At 36.8% G+C, this 27920-nt stretch overlaps 1 protein-coding gene across 1 annotated transcript; it reads left to right on the forward strand.

Annotated features, from left to right (window-relative positions):
- The first annotated feature begins 541 nt into the window (after positions 1-541).
- On the forward strand, positions 542-27559 carry LOC117426998 (solute carrier family 15 member 4-like). Its single transcript, XM_059033141.1, has 8 exons — positions 542-2150; positions 6203-6498; positions 7590-7755; positions 8224-8328; positions 9285-9453; positions 13206-13364; positions 18254-18412; positions 26167-27559. Exons 1-8 carry the CDS (start codon positions 1578-1580, stop codon positions 26304-26306), a joined length of 1767 nt encoding a protein of 588 aa, XP_058889124.1. The 5' UTR covers positions 542-1577; the 3' UTR covers positions 26307-27559.
- The last annotated feature ends 361 nt before the right edge of the window (positions 27560-27920 follow it).

The raw sequence follows: 27920 nt of genomic DNA on the forward strand, positions 1-27920 counted from the left end.
AGCATTTTATATAGGCATTCTGTGCTGTTTTCCATTGAAATGTTATTGCAAAACCAGTTGGTAAATGAAGCTTCATTAAAAGCTTAACAAAGGTGAGCATTAAGGCTGATTGCTAAAGAGGCTTTAGTTTGAAGCCGCTCACAGAGGCAGCAATGTCAAGCTCAGTTTATCCCAAATACTTGGATTGCTGTTAGTAATATATAGTGTCTCAATAATGTAATATGATCCGAGAAGTTTTTTTTTTTTTACTTGATCTCTTTTACCTCAGAAATCTACTACTGGATTCAAGTACCTATACAGACCAACACGTTTCAAGAGTGGACCTCGAGTTCTGTTGGAAACGTGTATTGTTTATCACCAGGCTGCAATACCTACAAAAAAAATCACTGCTAGACTGTGTGCAAACTTTGCCGGCGTTATATGTCCCTTTAAAAATGTCGGCGTGCAGGTAAAGAGGTGGGGCCTGCATGTTTACACGCTATCGCAATCCAGGAAGTGCCGATAAAAATTGAAGAGATTGAGGTGAGAAGTGTCCAATGCAGAACCTGTATTTGTGATGTTTAGCCAATGAGGCGCTGTCCTTGTGACTGTAGGCGGTCCACGGAGTCACGGGATTGTGCTGTGACTTATGTTTATTTCAGGAACTGTTTGTGGAAGTGAAGAAAGTCACCATTGATTCCGTGTTTGGGGCCCGATTTACTTGTAATAAAGACAATTAAAAGCAGGTTATTTTACATTAAATTAGGACAAAAACAGGAGAGAAAATAGCGACTTTAGCTTCTGAACAGAAGTAAAAGTAACGTTTTAAGAATGGTCAAAAATTGGATGGTGTTGGAAATATATAGGAGGCTAAACTAGAGATAAGTATTTGCAATTATTTTATTTATTTATTATCGTTATTCATATTTTTATTTGTTTACAATTTGACGTGGAAGTGTCTTATAAATAATTGAATATACGCGGTGTGCATTAAGTTCTTTATAAACAAATACTAAAAACAGCTATTATTGTTTTTAATATTTAGTTCAGTCGGTTGTCATTGGTATTATTGTAAAGTAATCATCTGTCATTTAAATACACATTCTCAGTCGCCTCAGTGCTACTAGTCATACATATGTCAGGGCCATCTAAAGAAAAACTTACTTGAAACTTAAATGGAAGCTAATAGCTGAATATATGAAATACTACTATTTGGACATGTATGTTTGTGAATAGTCAGCTGTAAATGACTGTTTCACTTTACGATAAACTAGCATAAGAATAACGGTTTCGAGAAAATTTCGTTTTACTTTCTTTTTGTTTTGGAAAGCCTTACAAATTCTACCAACTCATTTTACTGTATGCATTATTGATACAGACCAAACTTGACGACGACGTGGTGGCTATAGATGTAAAATATTTAACACTGTAAAGTCGTTTTAAGTTGTAACATAATAAATAAGATTTTTTTTTTTTTTTTAAACTTAAAACTTTGCTAGATTTGTTGGAGATGTAGGTTTGTTTAGTAGGATTTCATTCAAAGTAAACTTAAATGTGAAACTGAATTGCCATATAATACAGAAGTCAGAAAATAAATAATGGGAAGCCATGAAGTTATTGAGAGTACCCCTCTTTTGGGACCCCAAACCAATGGTAACAGGAGCCCAGTGTCTGTCTTTGAAGGCAGGAGACTGGCATGCGCAGCGATCCTGATAGCAGAATCTTTGGAAAGAGTGGCCTTCTATGGGATTACCGCAAACCTGGTCCTGTTCCTCAACGGAGAGCCATTCTTCTGGGAGGGGGCACAAGCCAGCCAAGCCCTGCTCATCTTCATGGGCGTCACCTACCTTGTGTCGCCCTTTGGTGGCTGGCTAGCTGATGCCTGCCTGGGGAAGTTCTGTACTATTATCTGCAGTATGCTTCTCTATCTTTTTGGGATGTTGGCTTTCCCCTTCATCACAGCGTTGGAGACAAGAAATGCCCTTTGTGGGGAAGTCAGAGCTTACCCTGTGCAGCCTTCAGAGTGCATAAACGGCACTAGCAGCAGCAGCAATGTGACCTGTCCCTACCCCCAGCAGTACTGCAGTCCTGTGATCTTCAGTGGTCTCGTAATAATTGGTATCGGTGTGGGATCAGTGAAATCAAACATCACCCCCTTTGGAGCTGATCAGGTACAGTATGTGTGGTGTATAGCTTAATTAATTTATCAGTAGTACACTTTATAATAAAATAAGCATGGCCATCTTGCTTGAGGTTACAGTTTATTGTTCTTCTTCATAAAGGTTTTTATATGTCTTGCCCATTCGCAATCTTACTGTGGCAAAAAAGTTTCACTTCTTACACAGTGCGGCAATCTGGACCACAGAAATCATGAAGTGTGTATTGCATTAACCTTTATACTACCATTATGGAACTTCCAAAGCTGTAATGGGGAAGAAAGTGTTGCTCTCCTGGCAGTGAGAAAGTTTTCAAACTTCTGGTCCAATTACCTGCTTAGTCACATCCCCAGAGCTTCCATTTTATTTAGATATTTGAAGATGCGAAGTGACTCTTCCTTACTTTGACAACACGTTGGCTAAGCCTGTTGTATAAACGATACATTACAAAGTGGGCACAATATAGATACAGGGTTTAGTACTAAGCCTTCAGATTATAGATTATGTGCAGGGTATACATCTCCCAAGAGGATTGGTAGGCTTTTCCAGTGCATAAATGTTCCTAAAGTAACACTGCCTTTCTCTTGTGTTTTAGTCCAACATGTGTGTCTCCTGCAAAGAGTTGTAATTTTAGTGTTCATCTCACTTTAGGTTGTTATAATACTGTAAACCTTCTCTTCCTACAATTAAAAGAACAGTATTCTTAGTATTACCTGCTCTGTAGTTCAGGAAACATATACAGTCACATGGCTTAATACAAAGGAATGCACCTAAAGGTGAGGTAGCACACCCTATCAGTGATGTTGTGAGGGTAGAAAGGACAGAAACTGGATTATGTAGTCTGTTTCAAATTGTTATCAGCTTTTACAGTATTGTTAAATGGAAAACAAAAAATGCTGTACACTGAGATGCTGAATTTGTTTCTCAGCTGAGGGATCGAAGAGTTGAGTTGTGATATTGATCAGGGGAAAAACAATGTTTTTTTTCATTTAATTAGGGCATCCAAGTATGTGGAAACTGTACATTAAACCTAATTATTGCATGAATGAAAGCTGCCTGAAAAGAAACTCTAGCTTCAAAATCAAATGTTGCTGACTAAACTCAATATCGTTTTTTTCAGAAGGTTAAAATTTCAGTTCTAATTGTAAATAAGTTGGTGCATCTTAACTTGCATCTATAAAGTATTTAGAAATAAATAAATGTGACTTGGCATGAAAGTTACTGTATAATTCTCTTTTTTCTTAAACATCGTTCTTGTTCAAAATGCAAAAAAACAAGTTGGGGTCATCTGGGGGACACTAGATACGAGTTAATTTTTCCCCCTGTTGCACTGCCCAAAGCAAGAGTCTTAGGGTGGCATAGGGCCATTGTCACAAAACGTTATTTTATAAAAAATAAAAAAAATAAACTACAAATACATAAATAAATAATTTAAGAGCTACAGTACTGCATTCCTCAAAGTTGTTTTTAGCTAAGATTATGCATCAGTCAAAGTAAACTCAGATTTATTGTGTTGTTTTGAGCAGAATAATTACTATAGTTTTCTGTGACACCATAGTACACTGGAATATGTGTACTTTAAATGAGAACGCCTTACACCTACTGTACCACCCTGTTGTGTTCACCATTCGACACATTCGCCTTCCCATGAAAACATTGTCTGCAACTTGAATTTTAACATGCGGCAGCATCATTCAATTACTGCAGTAAATCATATGCAAGAGTACATTGGTTAGATTTGTATTTTTATTTATTGTTAGGTTATCAGTGAACCAAATTCTAAAAAGCTCAGGCTAACTGACTAACAGGATATGTTTGCAAATTAGAGTTTTGTACTGTGAGCCTAGGGTTGTAGGGTATTACCTTTGATGAATGCATCACAACTTCATATTGAGTGATTTGAACTAAATTGAGTTTAGAGTTAACTTATTTCTGTTATCAAATTTTCTAATAGGACCCAGGAAAGTTTTTTTTTTTCTTCCCCTCATGAGAAAGTTTGCTTGCCTTTAGCCATGACATGATTGATTTTGCACCACTAGGCTACAGTCTGTGCCTGACAAGGATGCATTAAAAATACATGCATAATTTGTATGTTAAGGAAACAATTTAGATACATTACAGTATATTGGACTAATAGCATGGGTCTACAGCATTTAATTGGAACAGCAAATGTTACCTGATATGACATTTTTTTTATGTCTGACATTTTTCAAACTAAAAACTGTCAGGGTTTCACAGCCAAGACGTAAGTAGAATTTTTTTTTAAACAAAATATTTGTTGGAGACTGTTTTAAATGAATACATAAAATAGGAGGAGAAGCATAACTGATTTCAAATGCATCCTCCAATTTAACATTTATTCAGTAGAAAATATTCTCCAGTGGGCTTATTTGCTGAACAGTAAAACAACTGCATAGTTGCAAATATGTAAACAATTAGGCCTACTGTATACTATTCTTGTAAATAACACTATGTAACACAATTTTTGTTCCTGGGTAGTAAGTGTTATTTCCTAATTGCTTATGCCTCAAAAGTATAGAAAATGGCTATTATTCCCCACAAACTTTGCTTTTGTGACCAGGACAGTGATATTTTGAAATGTACCTATTTCCAATGAGAAAACGGGCGAATTTGTGTCTTTTCGTTCACATAAAGTCAGAAAAAAACAACATATGAATCCAAATTAACATGTATTTATACTAAAGTAATACAAAAATGACTACAAAAGATTTAGAAGTGAGTAGTTTTTCGAGATTTACGATTATACTGTAAATCACTTTCACGAATCAGCCCCCAAATGTAGTCTCCCATCATGTTCTCGTTATACTGTCCTTGGTAGCGGCGTTCAAAGTCCAGTATATCCTGGTTGAAGCGCTCGCCTTGCTCCTCCGAGTACGCTCCCATGTTCTCCTTGAATTTATCAAGATGAGCATCAAGGATATGGACTTTGAGGGACATCCTACAGCCCATTGTGCCGTAGTTCTTCACCAGAGTCTCAACCAGCTCCACATAGTTTTCGGCCTTGTGATTGCCCAGGAAGCCCCGAACCACTGCGACAAAGCTGTTCCAAGCCGCTTTCTCCTTACTAGTGAGCTTCTTGGGAAATTCATTGCACTCCAGGATCTTCTTTATCTGTGGTCCGACGAAGACACCGGCTTTGACCTTTGCCTCAGACAGCTTAGGGAAGAAGTCTTGAAGGTACTTGAAGGCTGCCGACTCCTTATCTAGAGCTCTGACAAATTGTTTCATAAGGCCCAATTTGATGTGCAGTGGTGGCATCAGCACCTTCTGGGGGTTCACCAGTGGCTCCCACTTGACGTTGTTCCTCCCCACAGAGAACTCGGTCCGCTGTGGCCAGTCCCGCCTGTGGTAGTGCGCCTTGGTGTCCCTGCTGTCCCAAAGGCAAAGATAGCAGGGAAACTTGGTAAAACCGCCTTGGAGACCCACCAGGAATGCCACCATTTTGAAGTCTCCTATGACCTTGATGCCATCTCAGAAAAATGCGGATATGTATCCGCTTAGGCAGCTGGAACTAAACTGAACTGGTGGGCTTAAGGCCCCTGTATTTATACTACTATTTATATTACTGGAAAGTTCTAGAAAGTTCTAGAAGTTACTCCAAGTTTACTCAGCACTGAATCTATCTGGAATGTTCTGGAAAATAGGTACATTTCAAAATATCACTGTCCTGGTCAAAAAAGCAAAGTTTGTGGGGAATAATAGCCGTTTTCTCTACTTTTGAGGCATAAGCAATTAGGAAATAACACTTACTACCCAGGAAACAAAAAAAAAAAAAATAAATTGTTACACGGTGTAATTCATGTAAGCCTGTGTGTGTACAGTGAGTATTAGTAAGCAAGTAGACCAGTCTACATACACTGATACATGAACAGCCATTATCATCATTGACAGTATTCCTTGTTATCTGAAATTATATGCAGCTGTATTTCATTTGTTTTCAGTCACTCTGCAATGTGTTTTATTGTGCAATACTTTAAGAAACAGTTAACATAGAAACCCACATACAGTATATATATTTAGCATGTTCTTTATTGTTCTCCATCTAGGTGAAGGACAGGGGCCCTGAAGCTACTCGTAGATTTTTTAACTGGTTTTACTGGTGCATTAACCTGGGAGCAATTCTGTCTTTGGGTGGCATTGCTTATATTCAGCAGAATATAAGCTTCAATCTGGGCTACATCATTCCCACCGTCTGCCTTGGCGTTTCCTTCTTGGTGTTCCTGTGTGGCCGGACTGTCTTCATCACCAAGCCAGCAAATGGTAGTGCCTTCACTGACATGTTTAAGATTCTTGGCTACTCCTTCTGCTCCAGCCAGCGGCACAAGGAGCCAGCCAGGTTAAGGTAAAGAAATCCTATTCATGCAAAGCCTAATGCACTGCCAGCTAAGAGCGAAGACATGAATAATAGCTTCTTTGCACGCAGTTCTACGAGCCGAGTAGTAAGAGTTTAAAATAATAATAGACTGTAAGTAGATTATGAAGACAGAGTTCAGTGCTTGATCCTAGTTCTGTACAATGCATTTTCGTAATTGATCATTTTTTGGAAGGGGAGGATTCCCCAGAGCTATTGCCAGACTTTGCACCACAGTGCATGGAGCACAATCCATGGCAATGTTTTTTGAGACTGCCAATCCTGTCAAGGATTACACTGCATCCTACAGCATCTCAACATATAAATCCTAAGCAAGCATAACGTTAAAAATGTTGAAGCTAGTGTCTTGAATCCATTCTTTAAATATACATCACTCAATGGATGCTTTTCATCCATATTGTTTCTTCCTTAGGAAAAGAAAATATTTTGCATAAGGCAAATCTTAAAATCTCTGTTCTCAAAATCAAAAAGAAATACTAATGTGTAAAGTATTCAGAATTGCTGAATCAATTTCCTGCAATACTGTTTTTTATTTTGTTGAAAATATTGATAACATATTCTTATTTTCAGTACTGTATATTAGTATTTACATTGATTAAAATAATTCTGTTTCTTTGTGATTTAATAAATTGTGTAATTTTAGTGGATCGTACGTCAACCCTTTGCTGCCCAGAGTATGTTCCCACACCTATTTTAATGCCTATTTTCTCAATGTCAGATTACTGGACACTGGGCAGAAATGGGTTAAACTGCATACTAGCAGAAGATTTTTTACATTAATGAAAGCCAAGTATCTAGTAAACCGCTTTATTTAGATAGTTAGATAGATAGATCTCCATGCAATTAAAGAAGTTAGTATTTATTTGATTACAGAAGCAATACAAATGTAATCTAACCAAACCATCTGTTTATTTGTAATTTGTTATTTGTTTTATCTAATCTACATTTCAAAAATAATATATGTATTTTTTAATTCTGATTATAGAATAAATACATACATAAGAGTTTGCAATTTTTATTTGTTTTATTTACAGTCTTTTAATTTGCCATTTATTCTATAGAAATCAAGAAGTGTGTCTGCCAAGGCCAAAGCCTAACCTGCTGGACAAAGCAAAAGAAGCCTATGGAGGGCGGTTTCCAGAGGAGAAGGTGGAGGAAGTGAGGGCCTTGTTTAAAGTCATCCCTGTATTTTTGGCACTCATACCATATTGGACTGTGTACTTCCAGGTAAAAAAAGATATAAGCAAAAGATTTGAAAGTTCAGTGGTAATTGTGTTACTGCTGCATAGAATTACATTACGCTTGTGAAAGAAAGATAAAGCGGCTTATAAAATAGATTATAAAACCACTGTGGAAGTTACTGTGTCCTGATTGGCTGCTGACATTCTAATCCCATTGGGTTATAAGAGTATAAAATCACAGTTCCATGTCAATACACCATGAGCCATTTTATAAGCGCAATAACACACTTGAAGGCATGAGTTCTACTGATACAACCCATTTCTACGGTGGTTGAAGGCAGTCTGCTGCACCTTCTTGTGTTTTACTGCTTATTTTGTGTGTGTGTGTGTCATAAAAGTTCACAGTATGTAATTGCAGCATTAAAATGGCTCACTCAGGCCAAGAAGTTTATGGTGACTACTATAGGCTTGATTTGCACTACTTTTGTGACCTTGTTTTTCACGTTAATTTTAGATGCAGACCACGTACATCCTCCAGGGTCTACACTTACGGATCCCTGAGATATTTAAGATGAGTGGAGAAGGAAATAATTCTACTAGCATGAATTCTCTACACATGGTAAGGAAAACCTATAACAAAGAGACAAAGCCCAGGGAAACAAGCCTGCAGTGTTTTTTTTCTTCATTTTCTTTTTTTTTTCCAACAAGGAAATGAGCTTGGTGTTGGTATTTATTGATCACCCACATCAAAAGTAGCAACCTTGGAAGTAGCAACATCAAAAGTAGCATACTTGGAAGCAGCAAGTTAAAGCAGTAATGTGTAGTCCTTTTGTTGTAAATTTAACTTGGTCTTGAAGAACCTGGTCAACTTAAATGTTATACTTACATCGCCTGATAAGATTAAGCTTACATTTAAGCAATTTTTATATTCATTTTTGTACATTAGGTGAAATGTTGATCACAATTGAAGTATATGTTATATGTATATGTAGTAAATATAGACTGGAGAGGGGGCTCATAGTGGAACACTATAGCCCCAGAGGGAAGAACAATACAGGACTATAATGCCCGAAGCTGCAGGTTGAGGGCATTGTCCCCTGGAGTTTCCCACTAAGCCGAGTTCTGCAGTCAAGTAAATTACAATAATTAGTAAAACTTTAGTTTTAAATATTATGTAACCATTTTTTTGGCATAGAACTGTCTGTCTGACTTTCATTGCGTCGTATTTATTTACATTCTTTTTAGGCAGGACGTACTTTCTAAAAATGTTTAATGATCTTATTGTTTTATCACAGTTTAAAACAAATGTTTGACATTTTATTTATTTATTGTGCTCCGTAACTCTGTGTGACAAACAATGCATAGGCGGGAAACAGTTCAATAATTTATTTATAAACACCATCAAACAACTTCAAAAACTTGATGTGATGCAGTGAATGTAGATGGTGACCTGCTTTGTCATGTTACTGATGATCTAATTTTGTATTTACAATTCTGGTGGGGGATGAATGTCACAATTTTCATCATAATGAGACTAGTGGTAGTGTAATATGTATGTTTTTTGTTTTTTTTTAGCTCCCGTCTGCCTGGCTTACCATGTTCGATGCCCTGCTGATTCTGCTCCTGATTCCTCTGAAGGATAAAGTGATCGACCCCGTTCTGAAGAGGAGGGGCCTGCTCCTGTCGTCTCTGAAGAGGATTGCAGTGGGGATGTTCTTTGTCATGGGGTCTGTCGTGGCTGCAGGTAAGCAGGAACGTCTCAGATATCATGGGCTATAATGCCAGATAAGAAAAGTGTGGGCGGGTATTGTACGTAGTGCAAGAGCTTCAGCTTTTGAATACTGACATCCATTTATACCTACGTATATACATACATGATACTTGTGGACAATAGTTATCTGGATGTAAAAAGGCTAAACAAACATTTGTAATTAACAGTAGGTGAGGACGTGTTTGGCAACGAAGAGCTTAATCTGGTCTTCTTTCTGAGCAAACCAAATTTATTGTTTTAATTTTAAATTTTATTAAGAAAATTGTTTTCCATAAGCATCTACACTTCGTAAGGGCAGTTAATGGTGAACAGTTTTTCCCATTTAATTTCTAATCGTTTCGCGGTTTTAGAGTTTCATTAAGATTACACTAGATCATCCTGTGCTGTTCTGTAGCCTTTTCAATTTTTCCATCTGCTAACTTCTATTTAACGAAGAGGTCAAGAAGAATTTATTTTAGTTTATTAAATCAGGGTTTACTAAAAGCAGAAGCAGAAAGTCAAAGGCATTAAGATTGCTCTTTTAGTTAGCTTGGTTGTGTTCCTTGTAGCTGTATGTTTGTTTGTGTGTGTGTGTGTTTATTGTTTAAAGATGTTTAACTCTCTGATCACTGTCTGTGAAGACTTAACCCATTTTCCTTTGTATTTCGCTGTTTCTATAAACCTTCAGTATGTCTTCCCCTGTGTCTGTCTGGAATAGTTTGTTCTGAAAACTGTGCATGAGTCCCACAGTGGAGGGGGGAAAACAAACAAAAAACTGAACATCATTCAACTGTAGAAAAATGGGGACAGGAGGTAGCAGGTTTTTTATTTGTGTTGCCCCTCAGACAAAAAATGGAGGTTAAGGGATATCTCTTGTGTGTGTTTTTTTAAATGACCCAGCAATTTGTCGTTTTGGGTTCTGTATAGGTGTGGGCACTAATATCAATATTTTGATATGCTAATACTGCTAACATATATGTTTCATATTGCAATTATTATATTTTTCTGTGTTTGGGAATACATCGATATTATCAAATAGCGATATATACGTGCATGATATCGATAAACAGTTTTCATGTCGTTGCCCACCCCTAGTTCTGTATCTGGTTTTATGGTTCCGTTGTTTTTACAATAGGTGTTCTTCTTTCCTCATTAAGTTTCCTTTGTGAAGAAGGATTTGTTGTACTTGTTAATAAGGTCAGCTAGTGTGCAGACACAGTGGGTTATCAAGAGGGAAGATGAATATACTGTTACATGCATCAGTATCTCAGAAGGGTTTAATAAGGACCCATGGGGCTTGCCTAAATCCCATGAGAAGGCTGTGATGTGTGGTACATAGAAAAGATCATTGGTTTCAACACTTTTGTTATATTATTAATAAATTGCATCAAACGGACAGCAGAGTAAACAGTATGTGTTGAGAAAAATCTAAATAGTTTTACTGATAAATGTAATAAGGTTTGAATAGAGACTGGTGTCCTTGACAAGGGATAACATCCCTGAGTGCCACCTGAGGGACCTTTTTCTTTTGTACAGTTCGTCAATAATGAACTTGGTCATTTATTATTAGTCATGTAAGGTAAAATTTAGCAACAAAGGCTAAGTTTGCACCTAATTATTTAAACAGAATAAACTTTTGGTCCAAGTTGTTTCTTGCTAGTTTTATAATGCAAAAATAGTTTTATTCCTTTCAGAAAAATGGGGGCAAATGTTCAGCAGTGGGTGTGGTTCAGTTATCCAGAAAATCACTTCTGCTTGATCCGGAAACCAATATATTTGTATAATTTAGAATTTATGCTAGTGACAGTGGCTTATTGTATTCTACAGGAAATTATTTAAGTAAAGTTAAATCCCGTTTTCAGGCAAATGTCATTTTTAGCCATCCTCCTTAATTATCTTGTTAAATTTAAAATGCTCATTTATATTTGGGTAATACAAATACACCGGATTTTAAAATTGTTTGAGCATAAAATCTTTTAATGGAGTGAAACTCTCAAGGATGAGGTTTTCAAAAAACCCTAATTGAAACTCAGAAGAGAACTAAAATTACAATTCCATTTCATGAAGGCACCATTGCCATTCTCTTAATAACTGTCAATTGCTAATTGGAGCATTAAATATTAAGTAAAGGTAACAGACATTTAAAGTCTGTTTCAAGCTCTTTTCAAAATGTCCGCTCTAGTGCACTGGGTTTGAGATCCATCTTCTAAATCACTGCAGCAAGAGCGATCTAACAAAACAAAAGTGCTCTGACTTTATTGTTCCATACCACATCATGGATCGTTATGATCGTTACCTGTTTGTTAATGTGGACAGTAATCCTTACACTATCCATGCACTGGAGCAGACATTTTGAAAAGTGTTAAAAGTTGTCAGGACGTTAACAGTGAAAAGTTGTAGCAACACATGGGGACGTGTAACGCTATATTTTTCATTAAATTGATTGAAATTAAAAGTTTGTTTTACCCCCCATGGCGCTTTGTTTGCACATTATTGGAAATCTGCAAACATTTGGACAGTAGTTTAAAGGAAAAAGCTGTAGCACATGAAAAGAAAATATATAGAGAAGTAGCAAGATCGAGTGAAACAGCAGTAATTTGTGGAGCCCTGGGAACCTGCAAACCAAGCTCCAACCTCCAGACCTCTTTTAAAGACATCTTGATCTTCTACCCTGTCCATCGTACGTGAAACTGACTTGCAAAAAGGAGAAGCAGCTTTTGAAATTAAAATAAATAAATAAATACATATATATTATTTTTTAATGTATTATGATTAAGTATTACGGATTTCAAATATTTTCATGCTGCCTTGGTTTCTTTTTTTTTTTAATATATATAATTATGATATAACTTAAGCATTACAGTATGGCAACTATATTTTTTGTTTGTATTTAACTGTATGTAAATCTTGGGATTTCCTGAATGTTTTTTTATTATTATTATTTATTTAATGCTACATAAAACTGTCCTGTCAGCTAAGCCTTAAGCTTGCACTTGGTGCTGTAACTGTCTTGTTAAACTTGGAAGGATAGTATAGGAGGTCGGATTAGGAGGCTCTATATCTCAACAAAAAAATGCAGCATTAAGCACAAGTGCCATGGGATGCTGTCTCACTGGGGTTATCTTCAAATAGCTGCTGCTTCCTTGATAATGGTGATCAAATAAAGCCTTCAGGATAGTTCCTGATCACAACTGCTTAAAATATTATTGTCCAGCAATCCAGTCTTATCCATTACAAATTACTGTAATCTCTATTTCCGTACACTGCTTCGATCTGTATGAAACTGACTTTACTTGCCACCTAATCCCTAAAAGGAGCATCCAATATCTTTTTGTTTCATCATTTTGTCAAGCGGCTACAATTTGTTTTTCGGTATTATTACAAATAAGCCATCCAGAGTGTGTACTCTGTTTTAATAGCTAAATGTCCAAAACATTCGTATTGTCTCAGTGTCTTGTCAAGATTCCCCATTTAAATGTAAATGACTGAGCATTCCTGGTACTTCTGAGGAATCTTTTACACTCTCTTTTTGGATTAATGTCATATGAGTGTATATATAGCAGCAACTTCTATCTCTTTTTTTTCTGGATAACGGCTCTTTTTTTAAACGTTATGTAAGTAGAAGATAGACAAGTTAACTAGATGTTTCTCGGTGTAGAAACCTAACCTGTAAACCCTGCATCACTGCATTTAGTTGTTGCTGGGTTTTTTTTGTGAAGGTTTACATATTATCTCTTTTTTTCTAGGGATTTTGGAAAGCAAAAGACTGGATGTTGTTTTCAAGAAGGATACCATCGATCAGGTCATTGGCAAGGTGACATACCATGCAGCCAACTTATCAATATGGTGGCAGGTGCCACAGTACGTGCTCATTGGAATCAGTGAAATATTTGCCAGCATTGCAGGTAGGTAGCAAATAATGCACACCAAACACTAAACAAGCATTGAAATATCCTGACAATTGCGTTGTATTTTTCACTGCACCATCCATATGTTTCACTGAGAGCTTCCAATAAGTCTGCACTTTTGACACCCCTGTAGCACTAAAACAGATTTGTTTTCTCTAAAACTTGTACAACACTTTTGGGAGATGGTGGTGTTGCTAATATATGTGGACTTGTCGTTGGGCAGTTTAATCCTAGCATAGCAACAGCCTGATATCTTCGTAATAGCAAGCCCTATCAATCAGTTGTAATGACTCTAATCAATGTTTTTTTTTTCTTTTTAAATGAGCAAAAACTCTTTTGAGATCACGGCTTTGGTCACCACTCTGATGTTTGGGTCTTGCTATTGTTAGTGAAATTGCTGGATAAGGAGTACATAGCTATATCAATCACGTAGCATTGATTTTATAAGCCAATACGTTTATGAGACTGACAAGGTCAGATTGGTTGGGAAGTTGGTACAAAGTTGCAGTTTTGTTCCGATAGTTTTCTTACATCACAAAGCTATAGGGGTCATGCGCCTGCTGGGATGCCTATTTTTTAAATGTTATCTTGTTGTTCTTGCAGACTTTAAAGTACCATATTCCAGTTTTGTGTGTAGATGTTTTCTTGTCATTCCTTTTATAAGAATCTGGATCATTTTAAAATATGTTTCTTGCTATTCCCATAACACTCTGCTGGGTATTTCGATGGCATTTCTCATGCTGGGACACTGTAGAGTGGCATTGCTGTTGACAGTTTCTCAGCAGCAGAGTCAATGGGGGATTTGTAGGAAAACCTTCTCTCCCATGGTAGTATTAACAGCAGGTGGAATTTCCTCACATGTGTGCTACAGACAGCTGCCTAATTGAAAAAATGTTTGCATCTAGGCTTCTTCCACTTTATTTGACACTTGCAATACTAATCTTTCATTTACTAGAAATGTGTAAGCTTTTCTCAATGTGCAAAAAGTCGACAGTTTATTTTAATAAACCTTAGTTGAAAGATGTGCTCTCTTAGTCTGATGTTTTCAGTGGGGATTCATTACTCTGAGAACTAAAAACCCCAATCCAGATGCAGTAGCTCGAAACTGCAGCACACTGAGAACATTGCTATTAAATCCTATTGTCTGATCTGTGGTCCTGGGCTCCTGCACACTGTTACAGAAATTAAATTCACTGAAACTGATATTCAGCAGAGGGCTTTACTGATGGCTCCTAGCACGTTCTTGATTGTTCCTTACTGTGTGGTGTTCATCTCAGTTTCTCTGTCCTCTCCTGACTTTTTTGTAACCTTGTCTAAGGTCATTGTGATCCTTTGTCAGGTTTCTCTGCTGTTTTTTGCTTGTCCAAGAAGGTAATTCAAGGGTATGAATCCCTTGGTCTATATATCGTTAAACGTTTCTTAATAATAAATGCCACTTAAATCTACTGCAAGATAAAGGGATTTATCCAGTGCATTTTTGCCAGAAGTCTTTACTTTAAATGACAATCGGTTGGGATTTCAAGAAGGCTGACTTCATAGCCCATTTTCTTTGGTGTGTGTGTGTTTTTGTTTTAAATGAGAGAAAATAAGTGTTATTTTAAACAAGACATGTTATTTAACACAACAACTTACTGCCAGTGGTTACCTTAAATTTACAGAAAATAGATAGATGGGGGCAGAAGTGAAGGGGTGTAATGTAAATTAAATTGAAAAAGGTACATCTGTCTGCGTCAGAGATTGTAGATGGTGTTTTTCACCTGCTGAGATTTTCACCCATTTAGCATACAGGAGCAAATTGGTGTGGTATAAACTCCCCAAGGTGAAGAGACGAAGTCCATCAGCAATTTTCTTCCTCAAGCCATGACAATTAGAGAAAAATGGAACTCTCTCCTCTCAGATAGCTCAGGGTTCAAGGTTGTTCACAACCTGTGATTTTAAGTAGATTGGTTACCATACTCGAAAGTGTTTTACAGAGAGGTGAGAGAACAGAAGAGAGTCAGTGAAACACCAGGACTGCATATTTCATGTGATGAGTGAGCCAGGTCGTTTTTAGGAAACCACACTGTAATTTCTGTTTTCATGTAATTTGTCAGCCTGGCTTTTATCTTGAGATGGAGAGTTCTGAAAAACTGTAACAGAAGAGTTTTTTTTTTTTTGGTTTAAATTAGGGGTTTCAGGATGATGTGCATCAATCCTTTATAGTTAGGGGGATGGTTAAAATCTTCATCTCTTTGAGGAGGTTTCACTATTTCAGGATCTGAAACTTATGACATATTTTCTTTTTTGCTGAATGCATTGAATGTCTCACTTGAACCCCTGAATCCTGGGGGTTTAATCTCCAGAAATGATTTGGTATTTTAGTTAAACTTCCTGCAGTTGTACAATAGCGGCAACAAAGCTATTTTTGACTTGGCACAGATACATTTTAAACATGTTCATTTCATTACCAAAGAGTACAGAAAACAATTCCAAACGGTCAGATATAGTTATGGAATATTGTGCCATCTTTGGATACTTCTGGCCTAAATGGATACTGTGGTTGGTTATTATTGCCTGCACAAAATGTATGTAATTTGTATTGTTGGTGCCATTAGTTTCTTACCACCACCATCTATCGTGAGAACCGCTGTTGTAATTGGGATGAAACTTTGTATGGAGATTCCTTGCCACAAATTCCCTCTGGGTTCATGGAGATCTAGATCATTGTGACCTACTTTTGTATGTATTCTGGTCTTCATTAGGTTAGGTTTAGAATGTTGTTTCTTCAGAAGCACTCACCCAAATGTGTTGAAGCCTGAGTTAAAATGTTCTATCCAATACCATACTGTATGTGGATCTCATTTAAATGAGAAACAAACGGAGGGGTTCTTTTTCAGCACTGTACTATGAGTTGTCACAAGATCATTACTGTGCTGGCAGTGTTTTGTAGGTAATTGTCTGTAAGGATTTTAAAAAGTACAAAATACCCCAAGGCAGCACAGTAATTACAATAATTTTGTTTGTTACAAGCAGCACAGAAACAGGAGATCCCTGAATCCCAGTTTTTCTGAAGCACTTTTATGACAAACCTTATAGCTTTGTAATGGATGGACCGCCCGCAAGTCTTCAGCCCTGACAAATTCCACACCACAGGGAGCTTCGATGGCAGGAGGAACAACAGAGACAACAACAAAAAAACATTATTATGCAGTAAAAAATAAGGAAAAACGGTGATTTTAAAATATATCATTTCGGAATGTTAAAACTAACATGGTTTCCAAAAAAAACCAAAAACACGCAGCCCCTTTTGATATAGCCCATAGCAAAACATTTTGCTGCAGTGTGACCTGACCATGACAGCAGACCCAAATGTATATTTCAGCTTGCCATCATCAGGGAAAGCAAACTTTATTTTCTTCTCCCTAACAAGCCGTGTTAGTTCCAGTACAGGTAGCTCCGAGGGAAGTGCATCAACCCCCAAACTGCATTGCATTAATTTGATGCAATGTTCCCCTCCAAGGAAAATCTCCAAAGGTAGTCTTATTTAACCAGAGTCTCATAATCTTTCCTGCCAGCTGCAGCTATAGGGCTTAATTTGAAAAATCACAGGTTTGAGATGCCATGAAATTATGGCAGCCAGCAGGCAGGAGGAACTGTGATGGCAAAGACTAGATTTGATCTTTTTTATACCAGATTAAATATTGAGATGAGCTTCCAGCGACGGCACTGCTATGTAGGTGGTTTGATTTATTATGGGACAAATAAAATGAGGAAATGAAACATTAGAACTGTTTTGTTGTTGTTGTGTGTTTTTTTTGTTCTTGTCAGGCTTGCCGTTCAACAATTTAGTTATTATTATTATTATTATTTATTTCTTAGCAGACGCCCTTATCCAGGGCGACTTACAATCGTAAGCAAAAACATTTCAAGCGTTACAATACAAGTAATACAATAAGTTTCCCTCACTTAAAGTTTTATTTTTATTTTTATGTGATGTCAGAAGCCTACTTTTGGTTATCTTTGTATTTCAAAGCTACTGGATGGCAGAACTCCATATTATTTACAGTTCCTTTACATTAATTATATTTCCATATGAACTGCATGAATGTGTACATTTTAGTTTTCAGTAAAGAAGTTAAGACTATTTTAAGGAAGTGCCTTCATCAGTGTAAATCCTTGATATATAGCCTCGTCACTCTACCATTATAACGCCTGATCAACACGTATTGAAAACTGGATTGTAACGACACTGTTTGCTTTCATGATCTGTTCAAGTCATACTGTGGCAATGTGCCCCGCCCCTGTGTGCATTTGTGTGTTATGTGTTGTATGTTGCGTGTGTTAATGTTGGTGTATAGAGATTGGTACACGGGATATAAACGGGTCTGTGTTTCACGTGTGATTTAAATTGTATATTTGTATTTAGGCACAGGATTGCACATCACTGCACGTGCATTTAAAGTATAGTATGTGAGCACAGGTTTGCACAGAATTAATTCACGTGCTGGGATTCAAGTGAATAATTAATTAGTAATTGAATCCCAGCACAACAGTATATATAGATGCACATTTCTTTCACTCGGGGTTGGGTGTTCGTGAGTGGAGAACGGGAGAGAGAGAGAGGAGAAAAAAAGTAAGAAAGAAAGAAACGTTTGTTTTGCTTCACTCACCGTTTGTCTGTCTGTTTTAGTCCGTTTTTGTTCGTCTATTTATTTTGGCCTCAAGTGCCGTGTCCTGTTTTTGTGTTCTGTTTAAACCTTTTATTTTGTTAATAAACGCTGAGTGCTACCATTTGAAATAAGTTAAATACACAAAATTACATGTAATGACACTTTTTTGGAGCAAAGCAAATCTTGCTGTGAGCAGATAGAATCTACCATACTAAAATGTAACTTCTGTTCCCACAGGTCTGGAGTTTGCATACTCCGCTGCACCCAAGTCCATGCAGAGTGCCATCATGGGTCTGTTCTTTTTCTTCTCTGGGATTGGCTCCTTTGTCGGCTCGGGACTCTTAGCCTTTGTGTCCCTCAAAGCAGTTGGCTGGATGTCCAGTCATAAAGATTTTGGTGAGTGAAAAATACTTAGCTGAGTCTGTCTGCAGGACCTGTTCTGAACATGCAACCTTTTATCTTTCCATTGCAGCACATACACTGCCCAGACACTTTATTTGGTAGAAGCACAGCTGTGTGGTGCGCAGGTTGAGTCATACAGTGCAGGTTCGAGTCCTGGCTGTGCGAAGCAGGCCGGTCTTCGCTGGGAACTCCTAAGGGAGCATCACACTGGTTCTGGCGCTCCCGTGGGTTAGGGTCGCAGAACTGGCAGGAACACTACAGCGAACCCTGCTGGCGGACACCTGCAGGGCTGGCCTTTGTCTTCCAGAGGTCGGTAGCTCGCTGACATCTGCTCTCGAGTTCCTGGGTAAAAAAGGAAGCTGGCTTGGTTGTGGGATAGGAGGACGCCCACCGAACCTTCGGAGGGTCTCCTGAGCAGTGTGGGGGAATTGCATTCCAAATTGGGAGAAAAATTGGGGGTCAAATAATAATTGGACACAGCAAATAAAAAAATAATAATAATTCCAAAAAAAAGGTTTCATTTTGCGTTTCCTGTCAAGCAGAGTGAATTGTCTGTCTAGTTTGATTTTTGTCTGTCTAGTTTTATATTTTCTAGATTAGGATCTATCCTTGCGCATTAGGGACGCATCTTTCGCATTCTGATAGCACACACTTATGTTTTCATTTGTTGTTTTTCTGTTGTCCCCAAGCTGTCTTAATTACTTTCTGTTTTTAGTGCTGTTTTACCACAGTCAATTAAACGACACACCTGGCGAGTCTTAAAACAATCCACAAATCAACCCTTGTCAGCATCACTAAACTAATATTTCAAATTGCCTTTCTCTGTGGAAAATAAATGCTCTGTGGAAAATAAATGCACAGCTATTTACATGCTGAGTGAAGTGGAAACAGAGCATCCCTCACAGTCAGTGTGGGCTAGAATCTTTGTTTTAGACATTCTGGAGAGAGCTTTTCCACTTTCTCCATAACTAATGAGTTTGTTTCAGGGTTGACTAGGTGGTGCTGCAGAAAATGTACTGTCACTCTATCTGACAACAGGTTTGAGAGATATACACTCCTGACAATATCTGTCCTGTTGGTTTGGGGCTGGGAGACTCGGCATAACAAAAACAGTTTTGGATGAGTTGATGTGAGGTTGACTGTATGTAGGTTTAATGTACAGCCCACATAATTACCTCTATCCAAGTTAGGCTACAATTTGAACAGTCCTTAATGCCGTCAACCGGATATTTAAAAGCAGTTTTATATTCTGGAAAGCAATGTGAGTGAATAATGTATTTTGAACAGTTTTGATTCACTTCATCATGAAGAGGAGCTTATTTACAGTAGTAACATTTGATTGCTAAGTCAGTATAGATTGAATGTTGGTTATTTGTCAAGGCAAGATCCACTTTACTGAACATGTCATTAGGTGGTCAGAATGAAGTATTTTTTCTGAGAACAAGTTTTTAATGTGTTAATAATAGGTGTGTGAATGTTTTTCATTTTCATCAATATTAAATATTCCTTTAATATTAAATACTCAATAGTGCTAAATTTAGAAATACTAAAAGAAATGTAATGTATCGAATGATAAGTGTTTTGACAAAAGTCTTTTTCATTGTCTTCAAAGACATTTCCGTACGTGACAAATTCTAGTACAGCCACTATGAGGTGGGAGGAGAAGGGTTAAGCTCAAATCAACCAGATCATTTCTATAAAGTACAATGTCGGAACTCTCTTTACACCACTTCCACATTTTAGGGGATGCAAGGGCCAGATAGAGCTATTTTTGTGATGCAGTGTGCTTTACTGCAGTATTGAGTACATAGGCAAAGACACAGGTGTTTTTAAGTCAGTACTTTCACTTCTGTTAAAAACAGTACTCTGTACTACTTAAACTTTGTTCAGTAACAGTTTTGTTTAATTATCACATTAACTGCAAAAAGTAGCACACAATTTGTAAACAGACTGAATTTCTAATCATTTGGTACGTAAATGGAATCTCAGTAAAACATAAAAGCATCTCTGTTGCAAGTCGGTTACGACGTGACCACAGATGTGTATATAAAAAGCCTGACTTCTTTTTTTTATCCTATGGAGGAAGAAAACCACTTATCTTCTGAGTGACAGGGACGAGAGAGTTTTGAATGATCACAGATTGATTTAATGGATTATCAGGCAGTGTTTGTAACTGTGTAGGATGAACATACCCAGAATCAGTGCTGTTGCATTGATAGCTCTTCAGGCAGCTTAGCATGGGCCTTAGAGATTTAGAGATGGCAACTACATTCATTCATCCATTGCGCGAAACAAAAGCAGAACATTTTTATTTAACTCTGTTACATTACATGGTAGTCTATCTACAATTACAGCAATCGATCAATACCAAGTGTTAATACCACAATCAGTGTTTTAACACCCGATCTGATTGAGATCAGTCGATTAAATGGGACGTTGTCAAGCAAAAATCATGCCATAGGAATGGGCCAGTAGCTACCTGCAAGCCTACCAACAGGTAGAGTAGGTTTGGATCTTTAATGGATGTCGGATGTAGTAGCCACTAGAGGGTGCTAAAGAGCGGTGTTGAAATAATAGTAAAAATGACTTTAATAGTAACACAGTTAGGTTGAGATTAGGGTTAGGGGTAGACATTAGGTTTAGGTGTAGGGGATAGATTTAGGGGTTAGTAGGCTAGTAGGTACATATGGGCTGATTTTTGCTTGATAACATCCCATTCAATCGACTGATCTCAGTCCGATCGGCTGGTTTTAAATAATAGGCCTGGTTCACCAAGGATTGAGAAATATTGATTTCTCTTACAAATATATTTTCATAATAATAACTATAATAATAATAATTATATAGTTACTCCCATTATGAGATCATTGTTATTTAAAATGAAGCTGGCCCGGCAGGTATCCAAGTTATTTCGTCCCTTATTAATTTACTGTAGTAATGTAAACCAACAGACTGAAGCAGCACAGCAAGGAGTATGCCTTAATATTGTGAAGAAATAAATTCACATCATGAAATCTCTTAATATCTGTGACATAGTTGTAAGTACAGGTGCATACATTAAGAAAATAAACCTAAGAAAAAGGATTTGCTGCTCCCAATTAAAAAATAGTAATCTTCTTTGATGTTGACTCAGTCATTCAGGGTTTGCCTGTAAGCTGTAAAAATATGTGTAGTGTTCTTGGTGGTTGTATAACTCTTTTCTAGTCTACATAGTCTGGCTTTTCTAGATTTATCAATAAATAATATTTATAAAAAGAAAAGGTTGATTATTTTTTTTAACTTGATAAATAAGTAGATTTAGTTTCTTTCAGATTGGCAGGTTTAGCTGCATTTTACATTGTTACCATTACGGTCCTGAAAGTCATTTATTTAAAGCTGCGATCCAAATTAAGTTTCACCCCTACTCCAATACAGTGTTTTCAATATTTTAATGATAAAAAACCACAGTAAAATTGGCTGCATGCTGCTTCCTGCCTGTGCAGCAGTTCAAAGAAATGATTGGTTTGAAATTCAACCAGCCACACAGCTGACTTGCAACCAGCCTGCTGTGTGTGTTGTTTTATTTCACATGAATAATTAAAGTAATGGGAAGTCTTATTAGATTTTTTCATTGTTTCATCCAGTGTTTGTGAATATCATGCTACACTTTATTGGCCTTCAAGTAAGTTTATTTTAAAGACCTGGTGCAAGGTAGTTTGTTCTGTCATGTATTGTTATGTACTACAGTATATAGGCTGATGATTGACATTTTAACACACTGCTATACATTCCATTGAATTGGTCCAGGTTGAAGTACTGTGGGCTGTTTTCTCTTCTCTATCTCTACACCTTTTGGCTGTGACATAGTGGTGATTTGTCTTTCTTCACAAATCACCAATATCTACCATAAAAACTAGTGTATAAGTTGCACCAGTGTATAAGTGCCCCTCCCACCCTTTTTCTGATACAACAATTTCAGGAAAAAGCCTATCGGTCACACCGGTGTATAAGTCACTCCCCCTTTTTAGGACCCCTAAAATACCTAGAAAATAGACTTATACAAAGGTTTTTACAGTAGTTTTTTTCCCCATTTCTCTATCATGCCCGTCTCACTGGCCATCTGTTTTGTGTTGCAAGCGTTTTTTTCGCACATTTCCATATTCGGTTTCAAAGTATTCATTTTCAGTCATGTCACCTACCCTGTTTTTCTCCTTCATATCTTGATGTGCACTTAACAACAAGTGTTATGTGGATTGCCTTAGCAGTGTTGGACTCTCAGGACACCTACCAGCACCCACCTTGTGGAGTACATGCCATGTTGGGTCAAGGCTGTGATCAGGTCAGGCAGTGCCAAACCCATTATAGATACAGGTCCAAGTAAAGTGGGCATGTAGTTTATATAACCTGACCTTTGCAGTCCTGTGGCCATCAGTCTCATATTTGTTTTTGTATCTGGGATGACTGTATTTCGCATGTGTTGTACCTTAAATGTATCACCTGCTGTGAGAAATTGCACATAATGTTGTTTCAATTTACAGGATGGAAACCATGCCATTACACCCACGAAACTAAAATACCTCTGCTGCTTTATCATTAGATGAGAAGGCAGAGTGTAGTATCCTTTAAATGCAAATTGATTCTTTGATGCTGGGGTTTGGTTATTTTTTTCTGTGAATGTTGCATTTTATTTCCAGTATATTGCTATTTTCACAGAAAAAAGAAGGCAGCAACATTGATGGATTCAATACATTTTCAGAGGTTGTTGTACAGAACTATTATTTTATTTTTATGTTATGTTAATAAAGGCCATCAAAAAACGCATTCCTCTGGTAAAACATAGAAATATCCTTTAGGGTTTTTTGACTATTTATTGTAAGGCTTTGTTAACTTAACAAATTTAAAAAAAAAATAATAATAATAATCCAATACTTCAGGAGGTGTAGGCAAGCCAAAATAACCTTTTCCCGAATATGGTACATTAGACTTTTTTATGGTTTTTATTTTATGAAGGAGGGATGCTGTCATGCCATGCATGGCTCAAAACCAAGATTCGGGGGTGAGAGACTGGATTTTATACACCAGGGAAACATTGTGGCTATAAAGTGGGTACCGACTGCATTGTTTACATACCTGCAAGTTATAAAACGGAATGTTTGTAGTTAGCCAAATTGAACAACAGACTGTTTTAACATTGTATATTGTAGTTCCCATAGGATCTCAGTAAGATAACAGTTTTATTGATTTTTGTCAACGACTGCACCTAAGGGTATAACGTTCAGTTTTGTGGCTCTGATTTCCCCATAGTGAGATATTTGCCGATATTAAGGAAACTGTCTTTTTTTTATTGCAGCTAGACTCCTGAGTAAACAGAAATTGGGATGTTTCAATTTTGATGGTAGTTTTTATGCGTCTCTCAATAAAACAGAGATAAAGTTTTGTAGCTCCATCAGAGGAAACAAAAAATGCAAGTAGCATCTGTCTAAAACCCTGGTAGCAGTGATCCAAGCCGTACAAATCTCACCTCAAGATGAAGATGCATTCATTACCTTAATGAGAGCCAGCTGCTGCTTTTAAACTTCATACGCTCCTGTTTTCATAGTTATAGGGAATTGATTGTTTAGCTTACATGGAATAAGGGTGGAGGGTGTACTGCAAGTGAGTGGAATGTATTACAATTACAATTAATCTCGCTATTTTAAAAGCCTTAATTTTGGTTTTAATCGCATATTTAATTGATACAATTACTGCATCCATCTCATTCAAGTTTGTTTTATTACTGTTGTTGTTCTTCTTCTTATTACCTATAAGGCCTTACATAGTCTTGGACCTTATCAAGATCAGCTGACCACATATGTCCCTGGTCGTTTCCTGAGATCAGAAAATGCTAATCTTCTGACAGTCCCTAAAATTAGTTTGAACTCTGGCATTTAGTTATAATGCCGTCTTTGAAACTTGCTTCCGATTTCAGGAATGCTAGCACAATTTAATATTTTAAATTCTGTTTGAAACGCAGGTGGTGCTTCAGATTAGATATAGGTTATGTTTGTGATACTGAAACTCAATTTGCCAGTAGATACAGCAGAAGGTTTTGGGTTTTTTTTTTTGTTAATAAACTTCCCGTTCATAAGTTCTTCACTTTTCGTACTTTGCTCCATAATGCAGTTATATGACAAACGTTCTTGTTGCATGTGCTCACGTATATTAAAATGGTGAGGTAGTGAATAAATTATGGTATGCTAAGAGGGTGAAGACAGGAGTGAGATTTAACGCGCATTAAAACTGTTTGTTCCAACTTCCAAGCAGCAGGAATGTGCTCTGATTCTGTGGAATTAAAGCGCAGAGAAATACGAAGTGCACAAAAAGCAGAAAATTAAGTAATATAAATTCCTTTCAGACAAGATGGTATCTTGATTCATTTCAAGTAGACAGTTTTCTCTTTTATAGAACAAGGACTAAACGGATTGGGGGGGTTAAGGATCGGCAGTTTCTAAAAGTAGAACAATCTGTAAAAAAAAGAATACTTTTATTTAATATGGTTCACATGTATTTCCTGTCCTGCTGGTCTTCAGAGGCTGTACCTGAGACTGCCCATCCACTCAACTTCCTCCCGGGAGAAAATAATAATAATCAGACACCCCTGTCTTGGACCCTGAGGTGCTTTTAAACCATTCACTGCCAACTCCTGGGTTTAACTAGGAGGAATGACAGATGTGTGGAATTACGCCCTGCCTGATTAAAAAAGAAAAGCTGCTTTTCTTTCTCTTTCTCGGCTTCTCTCTATTTAATAATCCCTTTTGATTGTCTTTCCGGTTGAAAACATACATCTTTCCATATGTAGACGATGTTGAAAAGGCTGATTAAATAAGATACTGTCATTGAAAAATGCTGGAGTGGCATCTGTTGTTACAAAAAACTAAAAGGTTTTGGGAACACATAACAACCTTGAAGTAGTGGACCCAAAAGAATTGTGAACCTCATATTTGTTGATCCAAGGAAAACTGTTCTGCTATCCATTGTGTTGTCTCAAGGAGCAGCATGGCTAGTTTCCCTTAACCACTCATTACCTTTCCCTTATGTCTGCTTATTGCATACATAAAAGCCAGGCTAAAAAACGATTGGGTTTAATAAAATCTGCCCCCCTTTTAATGGTTTGAATCTAGGGTTTACAGATTTAGTTTATGGTTCTAGTTGAGGCCCATGAAAGGCACCAATGTTCCTCAATGTTTCAAAGCCCTTGCATTATTTCAAGGAGAAAGTGCACATTAAACTGAGAGTGAATTATGGTGATAATGTTGAAAAGCTTTGATAGATGATAATCTCACCTGACGTTTTGGGTTTTCCGTGTGATGGTTCTCTGGTCTGCCATTGACCTGTTTCGATTCGAATGAAAATGCAAAGTCACAGATCTTTGCTACTGGAACTGTTTTAAAACAAGAAGCCAATGCTTCAGATTTTTTGGCATTTGATATAATCATTTGCATTAACAGTTAACATGAGTCTGATGAAAGGCATGAGAGACTAGACAATTAACCAAATGCTCTGCACATCCCCGTACAATTTAATTTACTGTATATAAAATGTTTTTAGTAGACTAACTTATTCTTTTAAAGTTTGTTCTGCATAGTCATACTGTAGTGGAACATCATTGCTCATTTTGTTATTACAAAAACTAAAAATAGAGGCATTTGAGTAACACAAAGATGACACATGGTTTTCACTCATTTAAAGATTATGCTTATTGACTAATGGGTTTTCTCTTCTTTCTTTAGGTAACATCAATGGTTGTTCTTTGAATTACTACTTTTTCTTGCTTGCGGGGATCCAAGGAGTAACTCTGCTGCTTTTCCTGGTTGTCTCAGTGAAATATGACAAGCAGAGAAGTGCGCAGCGGCAAAACACAGTGTCTTGACAACAAAAATAGAAACTCTTTCATTGCCTGAAAGGAAAGCTAAGAAACTTGCAGTGCCCCAATGTTGTTAAATGCACAGTCCCCTTGTATCTTAAGCCATAGTTTTAATACTGACAAAATTTAAAGTCTTTGCAGAGTGACACAGCATTCAGCAATACCACGATAGTGGTATTAATAAACATACTTCTTTTTTAAAATAATAAAAAAATAAATTAACAAAAATGTTGATCTTATCAAACAGAGAATAGGTCAACTGTATGTAGACTAATAGTTATGTTATTATGGTAGCAAACTGATGATTAATGGAAGGCATAATGCAGGTACGTGTCATTTCACGTGGCTTAAATTTAAATTGCATGTGTCTAGGTACCACACATTTGTGAGCAGTTATGGTAAGGTACTTTATTCAGAAACCTGTTAACACTTATTACAGTCACAGTCCATCAGAAAATTAAGTTTACAAGAAGTGGGACTCCTCAAATACATGCACTGATGCCTTTAGTAGTAGTTATTTTATTTTAACATGGGGTTATGCAGTTTTAATTCATCCCTGTCTTGTATGAATCAAAAGTATAAAATATGTCTTGGATGATTCTGAGGGTCATGCTTTACTGCAACTAACCTATCTGAGGAATATACTGTGTAAAAAGATAAATTAGTCATATTGATAACTAACAGGATAGCAATTTAACTCTTGTATTTTCATTTCGTCCTATTTTTAAAATCTGTTGCAATATTAAATGTGTTGACCACAAAATCTACATGAAAATAGTTCCCATAGTGTTCTATATTTCATGCTAAAGGAATTTGAACAGTAAGAATGTGTCATGGAGTTTGTTGTATATTGGCACAGCATATTGATAATGAACTGGACAGAGCTCCTGTACAGTAGTGTTAAAAAGATTATGTTTCAGTTGCTACAATGTGTTCTTATTGTTGTCAAAATTAGAATCTAACAATTTAAAATGTATCAATTTTTTTTACGACTAACATGCTTTGGTTTGTTCTTTCATTTTTGCAAGTTGGATTTATTTGTAAAATATCACTAACATTTTAAGAATCATTTTTAACACCAGCAGAGGTTTGCACTAAATTATGCTGTAGAAATAAAAAAAAAGTGGTAAATTGGGCTATATGCAGGCAATGTTATGATTTTTTTTTCTTTGTACCTGTATATTGCTTTTTAAAAAAACCTTTCATATTGTAAAAAAAAAAAAAAAATGTATTAAGTAAAAAGATTTCAGAAAATGTGATTCCACCAGCCTATTGTTTTTTATTAGTCTTTTTTTCTGCACTCAAGCAACAAACATGCACTGTTACATGTTTAATTTTCATAACCACGGTGCACATTCATTTTATCTCTAGTAAGCTATTTAGATTAACTAAATAACCCCCCTAGTTTGCTGCCATTCATATGTCACTCCTAGAATCATAGTGGGAAATGATGCTGATGTGTGAATGGGAGTCAGTGCAGAAAATACACAGAGTATCCTAGACCAGAGCTTACTACATGTAAGGGGTGTTAAACTAAATAAAACCTGTCAATTTGAATCAGTTTGAGCATCTCTACTGTCATACATATGATGTGAAAATAGCAGCTCACCTCGCATAGTG

Source organism: Acipenser ruthenus, chromosome 11 (assembly GCF_902713425.1).
Source record: "Acipenser ruthenus chromosome 11, fAciRut3.2 maternal haplotype, whole genome shotgun sequence".
NCBI lineage: Eukaryota > Metazoa > Chordata > Actinopteri > Acipenseriformes > Acipenseridae > Acipenser > Acipenser ruthenus.